The 15,591-nt window shown below is 40.8% G+C and overlaps 1 protein-coding gene across 2 annotated transcripts in view; it reads right to left on the reverse strand.

Annotated features, from left to right (window-relative positions):
- CFAP74 (cilia and flagella associated protein 74) overlaps positions 1–15,591 on the reverse strand; it is a 1,279,283-nt gene that overhangs the window by 582,768 nt on the left and 680,924 nt on the right. For both annotated transcript variants that reach the window (XM_086921531.1, XM_086921532.1), the window contains exon 27: positions 10,447–10,723. In XM_086921531.1, coding sequence (XP_086777657.1) covers positions 10,447–10,723 — 277 coding nt within the window. The remainder of the gene's footprint in view (positions 1–10,446; positions 10,724–15,591) is intronic.

A 15,591-nucleotide genomic window follows, 5' to 3' on the forward strand; every position in this document is an offset into this window, starting at 1 on the left:
AGGTTTAATAGGTCGGCTTAACCGTTCTGCACATCTGTCAGGTAAATTTCTTGGAATGTCAACCTTCTTGTTAGCAACAAACACTGTAGTGTAGTTCCTATATTCCCAATAGGCTCTGCGCATCAGAATAACATAAACAGCAGTTTAGACGTAGGACTGAGGTCGACTAGGTCTCTACTGAATATGTTAGACTTAATTGGGTATGCCAGCTAGCTCAGAGGTCACTAGAAACTTTCTCGAATGAACAGGGAGGAGTTAACTTCCCTGATTAGACAAGAAGGGATTAGCTTCTGACAACCGCATAAGCATGACAACTTTGCTCCCTCCAGAATAAGGAGTATATCTCCAGAGATGTGTGAAAACAATAGATAACTATTTCACTCAGTCAATCATGCATACTTAGTTTCACCAGAGTGCAGAGAAATAGAGAGACAGGCGTTTTCAATAAAAGGTGTTATTTATTGAGCAGTCTTCTTTCTCATGCAAGAGAAGTGAAATGGCCACAATTGCAATACTTGTCATAAAGTAAAGCGCGTACAGTAAAAGGAGTGTTATAAAATAACACTGTAAAAACATTGATATGGTTTCTGAGCCTTATGATACTTAAAACGGATAAAATATATACAATTACATACAATGATAAAAGTTGACTAAACGTGCTCAACTGGTGCTTCTAAATACGCCTACCCCAGTGTACCGAACCTAAGCCTAGTACGTGGGAAGGAGTAAGGGAGTTGCAGTTTAAGTCAAGTTAGTTTTGCCAAGAATCTGAATCAAGAATTCTCCAAGGGTCTAATCTGCTCTGTACCTTGGTTTTAGAATGAAGGAGGTCTTGTATCTCGTTCTCAGGACTCGATCTCCCAGTAACCCGCAAGGGTGACTGGAAAAATTGGAGCTGGATTTTCTCGGCAGGAGAAAAGACAGCGTCTTTCTCAGTGCGTCAAATGGGAGGGACGGCTTCCTTCGACACTCGCATCAGCTGGGCTTTGGGTAAGTAGATAGCCGCTCTGCTCCAAACCACTGTGTGTTGCTTAAAGCAAATGCTGGTATATTTATACCTGGAAGGTGCCGTGTTTGACGTAAGGTTGGACATAAGACGTCAATAAGAACTGTCACTAGGAACTGGCAGTTCTTTCAGACTCGCAGGAGTTCTAGGACAAATCAAAACAAAAGTATGGGGAATTCCCAGGTTGCTGGAGGTTTGGTTTGTTTAAAGAACTCGTTGTACTTTCTAGGAGTCTAAGGAAGTAGCCTTGCCGTATTTGGACTGGATGGCTATTACTAAATATGGATATGATTCTAATGCCTTTATAAGGATATGATTTGTTATAACCACATAAGGGCATAAATCGGGGATATTTAATTAGGGTCCTAGATATGTTCACAACAATACCAAATCCACTGGGATTCTAGTGATGGTACTCTGGGCTTGGGTCTTCTTGTGTGTTGAGGGAGTGCATCAATGTTGTAATGTCTGTTTGTACTAAGATTCTACTAATGTTCATTGGTGGTAAGAAAGCTCTGGCTGCTAGATTGACTGCCTTTAATTCTAAGACCATTATGTGGTAGAGGTTTTCCTGACCTCAGACCTTGAATAGTTAGATCTTGAAAATTAGATCCCCAACCTGTCAGAGGCATCCATGACAACTGTTTGACTTGGTAAGGTCTGATGGAAGTGAATCTCTTTTAGGAGAGTCTGTTTGTAATGACTGTTCCACTTCGACATGAAGATTATCTGTCCTCCCTGTCATCCTTCCATTGAGATCATTGCTCCTCTAGACACTTTTGTAGTGGGCTCATTTGGAGACATGTGTTGGTTGGGCATCAATTATATGAATGAAGCCATGCACCCTAAAGGGAAGAGATCTGACCAGCTGTTCAAAACGCTGTTAGTTCCAGCTGGTGACATGCCAGCAAAATGGTGAACGCTCGCACTTCTGAAGGACACACTTCTCTCTTTTTGGGTTTATCATTGCTCCTAATTATCTGCACTGGCATTGACTTTTCAAAGTTGATATGCATACCCTGACTATGCTACAGTTTGGACAGTGCAGGCAGTTCAGATTTTGCCTGGCTCAACCAGTAATTCAGGTATGTAGTTAAGTGGTTACTACCAGCATGCACTTGAAGGACATTCTTAGAGCATCTTCAGCCCAAAAGATAGGACTTTGTATTGGAAATGGGTCTTGCCGACTAAGAATCTTAGGAGCTTTCTGCTTCGCTGCCACATGAGTTTGAAAATTGTCATCATGGAAATCCACATAGCATATCAACTTTCCTTTTATAAGCTTTTGGGTACATTTGATCGAAGGCTACCATCTTGAATTTCAATTTTTTTGATCCATTTGTTCACATGCTTAAGATCTAAAAGTGGCCTGAAACCCTGTTTCAGACCTTATTGTCGATCAAAATATATCTGTAATAGATGCATTTTGCTCGTTGACAGGGGGGAACAGGTTATATTGCACTTTTTTAGAGGTGAGATTGTATTTACCGATTCAAAGCCAAAATTGGTGATTCTGTACTGGTTTTGAAGGAATTGAAGGAGGGGGGGGGCTTTGAACTGGACAGCATAGCTGGACTGGACGATTTGTAGGACCCATCTGTTAGTAATTATTGTTTTCCACTCTGTCAGATGTTTTGTTACACTTTTTCCAACCAGAGAGGGAAGGAATGGACCGTTCACTGTTTTGACTGGAAGAATGATTCTGTGTATGTGCATGGTTCTTTCGCTAGCATTTCTGCACTGGTATTGAGACTGCTGTTAATATTGCTGGTCTTGAGCTTAGAAATAAGAAGACCACTGAAGGAATAGAAACCTATATCTTAGGTGATATCTTCAATCCAGAGAGACCGAAATAATGTTTTTTACTTTTTTGTTAAGCCGACTGTGTTTAAGGTTTCTGACTATTTTCATACATTCCATTTCCTCATCTGAATGAGCGCCAAACTAAGCTACTCCAGTAGAAGTCAGAATTATGATTTTTTTATTGACTTTCTGGTTTTAAGGTTGTTGCTCTGAGACAGAAGGCTTGATGAAGCGATATGTCACAAAAGAACTCTGTCACTGCTAAATCCGCGGTGTCCATTACAGCGTGATTGATTGGTTGGAAGAAGTCCGCCCCTCTTTGATGATTTCCAAAAAGTCTTGTTTCTTTGTATTAGAAAGGTCATTGGCAAAAGTATCAAGAGACTCCCATAATACTCTGTCATATCTTTCTAACAGCGCGGAGGCACTAGCTGTTTTGGAGGCCACAGGTGGTGATCCACAGGCTTTTCTACTAACAACATCTAACCAGTTACTCTTCCTCTCTGGCGGAACTGATGTCTCCGGGTCTCCAGTGCAGAGGCATGCATTTTCCTCACTGCAGACACTATGACTGAGTCGGGTTTGGTCTTGTGTATAAGGTAGACTAGGTCTTGTTCTGATGGTTTGTATTTGTTAGAAAGTCTATGGGTTGCTGACTTTACCATCGCTAGTGCAAGCGAATTATACTTCTGCCAGCTCTGCAAAACCATGCACCAATGGGAGAAGAGTTCTTGGAGAGGCTCTGGGTTGCAATGTCTCCAAATAATGGAGACTCTTGTTTGCGGAGCTTGGATTTGTACATTACGTTTTGTAGCTCCTCTTATTGGTACGCCTTGAAATGTTAGAATGTCATCAACATAGGATGTCCTCATGGGTGATGCAAAAGAAGATGTTGGTGTGTAAGAAGCAAAAGGAGTTATAGGAATGTGACCTCGATGGTGAAGGAGAAAAAGATGCTGATGACTCATTTTCACCTCTAAGGACCAGCCCGTTGCAACTTATAAGGAACTGACAATGTTTTTTGTGGTCTAAACAACCAAGGTGACACAGATGTGCCTCTAGGGACAAAGAACCTGTGGTGGAACAGATCGCAGAAGCATTATTGGAACCGAAGACATGGGAGACCTTTGAGGAAGTTGCAGTGGTTCAAGTTGCTCTTGAAACGGGTCTTGATCTCGAAAGATCTTTTTTGGAAAAAAATCCAAGTGTTCATTCTGCTCCTTTAATTGTTTGGTCATGGAACAGAATGGATATTTGGATTCATTTCTCTTCATCATATATTTCTGGATGCAAACCTGAAAATTAAACAGATTGGATTGGGACTTGTTTCCCTTTTAATGCCCTGTGAAACTTCTGTAGAGGAAAGTCATCCTTTTTGCCCAGATCACCCCCATGTGTTTTGACTGATGCTAGTGATTACTGACTCTGAAATTGCCCTGGGCTCTGCTAACCAGGCTCAGGGCCAGTGCTCTGTCCTCTAAAAGTACATGGTAATTGATATAATTTGAATTGGCTAAGACAAGTCACCAGTAAGTCCCTAGTATATGGTTGGACATGTAGGTTTAGAGGACACAGTGAACTTAATTCACTTACGTGTGCACTGCGGTCGTGTTTGGTGTCATTTTAAAGCCAGGCCTGCCTTTCAGGCTGCTTCTAAAATTAGAACTATTCCCAAAATAGACTTTGAAATAAAAAATACTCCCAAATCCCCAAAACACCTTTTTCATAAATTATAAGTCACCGCTAATGCCTTCCCAAGGGGCCTCAAGGGCAGGGTGTATTGTTATAAAAAGCAGGGACAATATACATTATTTTTTATATGCCCTGGTAAGTAAAAACAGCCAGTCGTGTTTCCCTATTGTAGTGCTGCAAGCCCCACAGGTTAACATAGGATGGCTTTATTAAACGTAATAAAATCTATCTTTGATTGGGAGCTAGCTCGCAATATCATTCAAAGTATCAAAATAATCGTTACAATAAATCCAGCAACTTGGATAACTATTACAGGGAAGCAGTTTTAGAACTATAGAAAGGTTACCTAAAGAAGTCCTGTAGCATCCTCTCAGCCTATGACAGCCTGAGCTAAGATGCTCCCAGAGTAGGTGTTTAGAGGCCTGGGGCTGAAACAATACAGCAATTTGGTGGGAGGAGATCTGCTACCTGGAGATGCCAGGCTGGAAGAGGAGGGTAGTGAGTTTTTAGTCACACCTTTGGGTTGGGTTACACAGATGCATACACCAAGGAGAGATTTTCTCACTTTTGATTTTTGTGAAAACAGTGCATCTGGGTCAAAACCATGCAACACTTCGCAGGAAGTGGTCATAACAGGGGGAGGTAACTTTACCCCTATCGGATGAGATGCCCCACCTCTTGCCAGCCCAGAATGGAGGATAAATATGGGAGAGCTGCAGGAGCTCTTCGGAACACTGCCTGGAACTAAAGAAGTAGGAATGCCCCGCTGGACCCATGGACTGCATCACAGAAGACTTACACTCAATAGGACTGCACCTGCTGCACTCTCAAGGCTCCACAAAGAAAGGACTAAGTGTGACTCAAAGAAAAATGAGTAGGTTCCCTGATCAGCAACAGATACAACAGAGCTGGAAGTAATCTGAAAGTCCAACAAGAGGATCATCCTAGCTGACCAAGTGCAACTGGAGTTTTCCTGTTTTGTGCAGGTGCATTATTGGAAATTTAGTCCTAGCCCCCAAAGAGGCAATCCAAAGGAGATGAACCCTTGGACTAAGCTAGTAGATACTCATTTCCCCCTATAGGTACCAAGAAACTACAAGATCTGCAAAGAAAGAAACTTTACACATACTCGTCTTTAATCACTATAGGGTTTAACATAGTATTGTCAAGCAAGGGGAGGATTGTTCCGGTTTAATAATTTTTTTCTCAAAGTTTATTTGTTCTCTTATTTTTGTGTTTCTTATATATATATATATATATATATATATATATATATATATATATATATATATATATATATATATATATATATATATATATATATATATATATGTTATGTGAACTGTTTTTCATAGATATGGGACAGATCAGTGGAGGTTAGTGTAGGGTGTTTCGGTTGATAATGATTTTTTTTTAATACGGAATTTGGTCTCAAAGTCTTTTTCTCTTACATATATCAGTATTTAGGGAATCATTTGACCCACAATTGAATGTTGTATGTATATATCTTTACAAGTAATTGTTAGACACACAGTGGACAACTTTTTACTTTTTGATAAATCTGTTATCTGACAGGTACTTTTTCCCTAACAGAGAGGGACGGTAAAAGGTCATTGAAGATACAGTTGCCTATATCTGCAGCTAGAAGCTGCACAGTGGTCTTAAGGTTTTTTAGGTCTCGCCTATCCCATTCCGCAAGGAATGGATAGGGGAGAATTTTAGTGGGAAAAATCGTTCTCAAACCAACGGCGGATTTCAAACAGTGCATGTGCTCGTGAACGCGCTTCTCCCCGACCCGCCTGCCTCCTAGAGCTTCACTTCAAAGGGCTTCACTTCAAAGTCTCCGCCCACAGCGTGCGCTGCTTCACTTCAAAGGGCTTCACTTCAAAGGCTCTGCCCACAGCGTGCGCTCGGCCTGAGGCATTTCTCCTCCCACGGCCGGCTGGCTGTACTTTCACTTTCACGGCAGTCAGGCCGTGTCTCGCATTTCTCCTCCCCCCTCCCCACAGCAATGCCAAGAGCTTGTTCTCTGCATGACTCTATACCAATTTTCCCTCTGATTTGAATCAACCTTCCTCTAACTTGCCTATCACACTAAGTTTTAACTTTTTCCCCACTTCACCCTTACTTTCATCCTGATTCACTGGTGCATCTCCTACCTAAACAGGTCTCCTTCTTTCATTTCCCCAGCCTTGTTTTAAAAGTACTGTTTAATACGTGTCCTCGGCGCCCTTCCTTGTCTGCTCCTGCACATCATATTCCTATCTGCATCAGATCTGAAAGCGGCGAGGTCTCTGCAGGATGCCATAATCCCACGTTTAATCCTCAAAAATGATTATTTACAAATATGCCCCAATCTCAGTGAGAGAGAAGGAAACCTTTTTTGAACGCTGTGTGCCCTCCAGTTAGTTGTCGCAGCATTCTCACCAGTGCAGCAAACATAACATTCGTTCTCCTCAAATATTAATCAGCAATTTTTCCCAGGGCAAATATTATTTTTTCTTTGCATCTGTTTATGAATTGCTTTTCACAGCTTGTCTTAATCCTCCCGCAGTGTTTTATAACTCAGCGTTGCGCCCGCTTTATGGATGTTGCGGTATAACTTTTAAATATGCTCCGCCCATTTCCACCCACTGTGCTTCATTGTTCGTGAAGCAGGCCCGTGTTGATTAAAGAAATCTGGGGACGCTACCTCCATGTGCCATTGTTCCACTTCCCTTCCCCATCCATGCCCTTCGTGTGGCTTGTTTCAGCTTCCGATGAACCATTCACCTCTGTACAAAGATCTGAGCCGTTTGGGATATTGACAACAGATTTCGCAAGACTGACTGGAAAGGCCAGAAGTAGCGTACATTCTTAAGAGAAAATTAGTGACTGTCACGCTTGTCTTTACATGTATCAGCTTTGGATTCTTGGACTACCCGCGGGTTCAAGTGCATTAAAGTAACCAAGCTGTTCCTGCTTACATTTCATGTGCCTAATCTTCTATTTAACAGCAGTCCTAGCAGCTCCGAACATGCTGCAATGCTGGGCTCATTAACACCCCACCCGCTACTCCGTCCTTGTATGAATATGGCAGCGGCCCGCTTTTGTTTGGTTCTGCATATCACCACACCATGTTTTATCTTTAGATGTATCAGCGTCTGATTTTTGCACTTCTGGCCTAGTTAGAGTGTGTTAAGGTAACCATGTTGTTTCTGCTTACATTTCACATGCTTTACTCTTTTTCTATTATTTAATTATTCCTCTATGAACATGCACATATGTATGCGTGTGTCCCATCCTAGTGCCAAAGTCTGCCTGAATGCACGTCTTTAGGGTCAGAAGGAAGTACATGAAGGCCCTAGGTCAGCTGCCACTTGCTCCTTTTCTCGGCTGCCGCCTCTTCCCCCACTGCTTGTTTCAATTAATGTGCTCAGGCGCTGCGCTCCTAGCATGGCGCCCGGTTTTATGTCTTTTTTCAAAATTAATGTGCTCGGGCGCTGCATCTCCAAGCACGGCGCCAGGTTTCCTGTTTATTTTTTAATTTAATGTGCTCAGACGCCGCACTGCCTAGTACTGTGCCCGGTTTCATAGTTTTTTTAATTCATTTGCTCGGGCGACACGCGGCCTACCAAGGCGCCCGGTTTCATTAAAAAAAAATTTTTTTTTAAACTTTCCTGCCTTTCGCGCCCTTTTGCCAGTTTGCCTTTTCCATCTGACTCAGTCTTTTTCCTACCAGCTGATGCTTTGTCAGCCTCTTTATTTTCTAGCCTCTTCAATAACCTGCATGCCTCTCTGATGATCTACTTCCCCTGCAGACGCATCCTTTTCCTCACTGGTGCATTGTATCTGCCCCACCTCTCCCCCCTTTTAGCATGATCTCTCCTTTCTTCTCTCTCTCCAGTCCTCTCCCTTCTCCAGATCTCACCTCAACCCTTAATAACTCTTGTCCTTCCCCCATAGACACTGTCATCTCTCTCCCAGTTTGCTCTCCCTCTCTGCCTCCGCCACCCTTCCGTGCCCTCTGCTTTTCACGCTTGGCGGAGCCCTTTGACTCCCTTAGTGCAGCGTTACATTTTTGATTGCATCGCTGCCTTAAAAGGCTGCACATTCCCAGGTTTCACCACCACTTTCCTTTTCACCATCACATCTCTACAACTGTCCAGTTCACAATCATCACCACATCTCACCAGGGCCTTTCATTGCACGTACATCAGTCAAATCCCAGGAGGGCTTTCCTTTACAACACTATTCCTAATCTGACCTCACCAGGCCTTGCCTTTTCATTATCACTCATCTATCTATCGCCCTCACTCTATCTATCGCCCTCCCTCAATCTATCTATTGACCTCCCTCTATCTATCTATCTATCGCACTCACTCTATCTATCTATCGCACTCACTCTATCTATCTATCGCCCTCCCTCTGGCTATCTATCGCCCTCACCCTATCTATCTATCGCATCACCACAGCATCACTATGCGCTACCACAGCATCACTGAACGCTACAGCATCACTCATCGCCACCACAAAATCACTCAGCGCCACCACAGCATCAATCTGTGCAACCATTCAACAACAACTGGTTCAAATATATTCTCTCAATGTTTCAAGCTTTATTACAAATGGATTTTTGTCACAATAAAATACGCTGAACATAATCTTCACAAAAGTTATTTACAGAAGTTTCAGCTATTGCCATTATAAATTACAATAACTTTTATTTAAGTATTAAATATTTAAAAAAATAAAAGCCATTGTTATTTGTAATATCAATACATCTAAAGTCACGTACATACAACACATATTACATTACAAATGCTATAGGTGTCACATTTGCGAAAGCTAAAACTATTGGCATTGTAAACGACAAAGCTATTAATTTAGCTATTTTCAAAACCGACACAAAAATACAAAATTTGTCTTTTACAATACTAATAGCTCAAACTTCCCTAATGCAAGACCTATTGCATTGCAAATGCTTGTTTTTAAAATGCGGTTGTTTCCGTCTCAGAACAAATGATGGAAAACCTGCACTGTCTTTATACTGGGAGGTAGTCAAGCACAGAGGTCCCACAGTTGACCCTGATTGGGTAGTATAACCTTGTGGATGCCCCAAACTTTTGTTTTTACAAATACCAATCACACATTGTTGTATACAACAATGTGTGATTGGTATTTGTAAAAACAAAAGTTTGGGGCATCCACAAGGTTATACTACCCAATCAGGGTCAACTGTGGGACCTCTGTGCTTGACTACTTATTCTCCCCTGTCCCAGAACTGACAGTTAAGGGGGCCTCCTTCATTTGTTACCTTTATACTGGGAGGTGCCACCTGACTATTTTCCAGACTGTTCAACAATGAATTTTTTATCTCCAACAACAGACTGATTCTCATATATGAAGGAACTGTTTCGGGATCCTCGACGACAGGCAGGAATATTCTATGTTTATGGCTATCAGCAAAGATCCTACGATGCAGAAGCATAGTAAACATTACAAAGGGAGATAGAAAGATAGTGTACGGTCTGCACCTAAAAAAGTACGTAGAAGAAAATATATATGTAAGACAGAAGATATATTTGTGACATTTAATACTTACAGGGGCATAAAAGAAGCGAATAGGAGTGTTTCACAGAGGAAGTGTGGATCTAGAACAAGAGATCTAGAGCTAAAACACGTTGGGAAGGGCCAGAAGATACATACCAAAGTTCTGCTTTAAAGGAAGTAAGAGTAATTATGGGACACAATCACTAACAGAAAACAACAAATACCTGAGAAGAGCACGAATAGGTAATATTAACGTGAGGTTAAATTCGGACTGAGAAACCAATTAGAGGATTGTGTGTTGGAGAAGGCATGAACATGGGAAGGTAAGATGGCCTTGGCAGTCTTGATTTACTATCATTCTGCATTCATCTTAAATACAACAATTGATGATACATTTGTAAATGAAGAATTACCTTTCCTGGAAAGACGGTACCAACAGATGGAGAAATGGTAATGGGAGATTCCTCTGGCACATGAAACTCAAAATAAGTGGGTCCCACTGGGGCGATGCTGCCTTTGCCAATCCTTGCCACAACATGGGTAAACTCATTACTGCTGGTGTGCCCGTTGATCACAAACAGGGTGGCAGTGGACACATCATTCAGACTTGTGGCAGCAAAGCAAACTAGAGACTGGGACAGCTCCAGAGGTGGGTGGACGCCAATGGCCCGACACAATATTTTGAATTGCCTGAAAAAAACATAGGCCAAATTTAAAATCAATTTGTGTTGTTAAATATTTTATATCTGTGGTCAACTACTGTTGTTGTCAGCTCCTTAGCTGACAATAGGAAATTATTCAAGGCATGCGAGTTTATGATGCTTGACACTGCTGCATAGGAGGGTATTGAGCTGCTATTGAGCGGTGGTATATCCATGCTCTGAGGCATGAATAACTGTCAAATGATGCTTTGTAATCCTTAATTGTTTTCACCATGGCGCCAAAGTTAATGAATGCCCCAGCACAGAGTTCCAGATTTGTTCATACTAAACTTTGAGGGAAGTGGAATGGCCCTTTTAGCATCATCGGTGATGAGTGGCCTCTCCGAAGGAGAGGATAAGTATTCAAAGAAGGCAAGCAGAGATGTGGATTGATGTATGTGAAATCATACACACCTTTGGGAGTAGGCAATGATGTCACTAATACTCTCTTACGCTTGTGAACACTGTGCATGGTTCTTTGGGACTCAGGACTCCCTCCAAGAGCTGTAATGTTCTCCACTTCAAAAGATGTTTTACTGAAAGATGCAGAAATGAGGACGTGCACATGTACTCCAAAGGATTATCCATACATTTTAAAAGTACAATAACGAGTTCTCATGGGGGAAATAAGTCTTAACTAGAAATACTACTTGTTTGGGTCCTCATTGTGAGTTGGCTGGAAATTGGTGCAGAGATACTGGGGGTCTGGCATCTATGTTATTGGAGAGTTTTTCCTACAGTAAATTGTAGCCATTAAAGGGTTTTTTGTACTAATGGGAAATAACTTATTAGAACCGAAGTTACTGGGTCCTTTCATGAGAAGATTTCCCAAAATCTGGTAGAAAAAAACACTGACATTTTCAGTCTGCTCTGAGCAGACTCAAAGGAAGTGCAAATGGTGTGAGTGACTGCAGGGCATGCTTGTGCCTATCCAGGGGAAGAATTGTTTGCTTCCCCCGGACTGCTATAGGTGGTAGGCTAGGGACAGGCAAAGTTACTGCCCGCAGCACCTGACACTGCAGATAGAGTACCAGGCCTGGTGTCTTCAGGCCGAAACTATTCAGGTCCAGAGTTTTCAGACCCCATAATTCCAGACCCAGAGGCTCATAGTTGTGACTTGGGGTATTTCACCAGTAGTTATCTTCCGGGTGAAATACCCCAACTCATAAGAAGAAACTATCTTACAAATAAAAAGAATCACTGGACTTGTGAAGTGAAGAAGATGAGAAAGCAACTTTGTAGGGTCTAAAATAACTTGAAGATGTATTTTGAAAAAGGAGAACTGTGAGACTGATGTGGCTAAGTAAAAGAGGTACAACAAAATTGTTTCCTGTTGATACGTGTCATGACCGCGGTATGATTCAGTATTGATACTGGAGGAATAATTCTGGAGGCAAACAACCAAGCTCAAAAATTGATGCCTGGTAGTGGAGAAACTTACCGTAGAGGTTGGGAAGGTGATCCAGGCTCAACAGGAGCCTGTTTATTGTCTGTCAGTTGTGGAAACTTGGGACCATTATTTTATGGCCATTCTGATACAATCCTAGAATCACATACATTGCTCAGATCCAGACATTTCATGATTTCTTTTGAAGAACAGGTGCAGTGTCTCTGGATCAGCCATAAGTGACCAAGTGACCACCTCTTATTCACAGAGAACTATGTCATATGTGTTTTGTTAGTAGCTATTGGTCAACAAGAACACATTGAATCATATTCTTTTGAAAGCATTAGCTTACAAATGATTGTACGGCTACTGGTAAAACTCTCAGTTTGCCATTAAAAATTGTGCGGATGTTGGCACCACTAAACCCGAAGTCTCCACTGAAAAGGCTCTTGTGTGTCAGGATTTGATGCAAAGAGTATGCATGATATTGTGAGTTCCGCTGACCTGGTAGGATGAGTTGACCACAAAAACATGCAATTGCCTTGAATAGAAAACACTCTCTCCAAAGAAAATGGGTTTCCTATTTGAGTGTTCAAAAAAGGTCTCAGATATTGGAAAGTCTATCAAAATTAGAGTTGACTTGGGGTGGTTGAACTGAAGTAAAAGATGTGTAGCACTGTGGTTGTCATTTGGAAATCCTGTCCTCATTTTTTAAACAAGGATGTTTTTATTAGCCAAGAATATAACAAGTCTATAAGGAGTGCGTGTATCCAAATAATCAACAATAAACTATTGTAGTCCAAATGATGAAATCCAGATGCCAGATTTGTATTCAGTTCATTTAAAGAAGGGAAAGAATGGCTTGATTGTGGAGATGCAATGGATATGAATGACATCTAAAAAAATATCCCTTGTAGTGTTTTTTGGCCAGTAAAACTACAGTGGAATGGCGCATAATTTCGTCGACATATGTAATACTGGGATGAAGATAGGAGAAAGAAATTTTAAGGAACTTTGAAGGTGAGAGGCTTGACTGTGAGATGTTTCACAGAAGGGAAATAGGGGGGGGAATGAAGATGAATTAACTAACCTATTTGTAGGAAATACTGATAGGGAGGGAACATTGTGTTTCGATATAGATGTCGCTGAATGTTCGGAGAGAAATGCAATTTTGATCATCAGGAAAGATCAAAGAAGGAATGCAGAGAATATTTTTTGCGTAATTCGTTCGTTAAGAATAAAGGAGGTATGTTGAATTTAATTTTTCTTTTATGTTGAATGTTGAGAGGCACGGGGACATATGAAGTTGAAGGACGCTGCTATGCTCCAAGATTTGGTTAGTGGACCAAAATACAGGGACTCAGAACAGCAATAGGACTCTTGTTAAGGAATCTGTCTAGTTTAAATATAATAACTAATAAGCAGTGAAGAAGCACATATGATGGTGAATTATAGGATTGTTTTGAGATGCATAATGTCTATGGATCATATTGGCTGAGAGTCTTTGACTAATATTCTTCATATAGGTACCTCTTTCCGAGATTGTAGATTGTTAAATAGGCAGGTGTATGTATCAAGTATGGATACAATCATTAATACGGATGGAAATGTATATATATATATATATATATATATATATATATATATATATATATATATATATATATATATATATATATATATATATATATATATATATATATATATATATATATATTTTTTATTAGCACATGTAATTATTGTTATATTCATTGTGTATTGGATCGTGCTATTATGTTTCTTTTTTTTACTTTACAGCCCTGATATCCCTAGGTGGGACGAAATGCGTAGGCTGTGCAAACAAATAATTGTTGTGTGTGATGTTGGATTACAAAAAAATTTCAACACTTTTGGAAGAACGATAATCTTTACAAATAAATGAACTGAATACAAAGCTGCCATCTGGATTTCATAATTTGGACTACAATTTTTTATTGTTGATTGTTTGGATACACGCGCTCCTTCTGGACTTGTTATATTCTTGGGTATGAGAGTGGTCTTGACGGTGGGCCACATGAAGTTGAGCGTTTCAATTCATATTTAAGTGACTTCATTGAACTTTCATTTAATACTCACCAGTGCATACCAAAGTGTAACCTCCATCGTTAGTTATTATTTAATGTTTTTATTTTTCATCCTCAGAAGGATAGAGTCATATTTTCCTTCTACTGAGATGATTGCTATCTCTGCTGCGTACTTTGACAAGGCATGTGAAAGCAATGTCAAGTCCAATGTTTTAACTTTACAATGGTATTGCTTTTTGCACAGATGAAAACAGAAAACTTCTGCCATAGTCTGTAATTCAATGATTAAGTAGGCATAATATGGAGGCCACAAAATATTTGTCTTGCAGAGTGGGGTTGGGGTACTAGATATACTTTAGAAGGGGAAAAGGAGAATACTAGATATGTTTTGAAGTGGAGACAATGGTAGCCGGAGACCACATACTTATTAATTTGGGGAGTCGGATGGGGTGGCACAAGATACAGTTTGGAGTAGGGAGTGCAATTATACAGTAGCATGATTTTTTCTGGATTTTAAAGTGTCGTGACTGTACATCAGGCAAATTTGGATTTCGCATTGGGGTAGCCAAACTATGTATGCATTCCTATGCAATGAAGATTATAATAATACTATTTTTAGTTTATTCCTTTAAGAAACATTTAATCCAGACTATATGTTATATTTGCATATCAAGGTCCGGAATAAGAGTATGACTTAGTTGTAGCCCCAGGAGGAATAATGCGTAATCAACTACAAATGATCAGTGTCTACCTGCACCCAGATTTCCCGGGTGTCAAAATGCCAGCTCTAATTTTACCAGGGTGAAAATCTAGCCATTATAGGTAAAGAAGATTGTGCTGCAAGTGCAGCTGATCCCTGTCCCCTGGACCTAGACAGCATATAATACTGCCCTTTGTCAAGCAACATTCCTTCACCTCCTCCACTCCACGTAAGCCCACATGCTCCAATTTACCACCTGCTCAGAGCATGGCTATTCCTCACACCTTAGGCATTCATTTGTAAAAGATGGTGTTGGAAATGGTCATCTTTTGCGGGGCATCCCCCCAGATGTTTTTTGGTCATAGGACTCTGCACACTTTACTCCTGCTAAGCAGAAGTAAGGTGCTTGTGCTCTCCCTTTAAACATGGTAAATTGACATATTCCTAATTAGCACATTTAAAGTAATAAGTCCTTATGTGCATATGGTAATACATGTACCTAGGGCCTGTAAAATACTAATAGTGAGCTACTGCAGCACTCATTTTGATAAAACCTGTCTCAATGCCTGCCCCTGCCGCCTGGGTATGCAGTTGTAAAACCTCCATTTGGCCCTGGCAAAACAAACCTTTTGCAAGTCCCAAACCTTCCTTTTCAAAGCTTATAAGTCCACCCTAAAGTAGGCAGTGTTTAAACTGAGCCGGTGGTT

This window comes from Lissotriton vulgaris, chromosome 5, assembly GCF_964263255.1.
Source record: "Lissotriton vulgaris chromosome 5, aLisVul1.2, whole genome shotgun sequence".
Lineage (NCBI taxonomy): Eukaryota > Metazoa > Chordata > Amphibia > Caudata > Salamandridae > Lissotriton > Lissotriton vulgaris.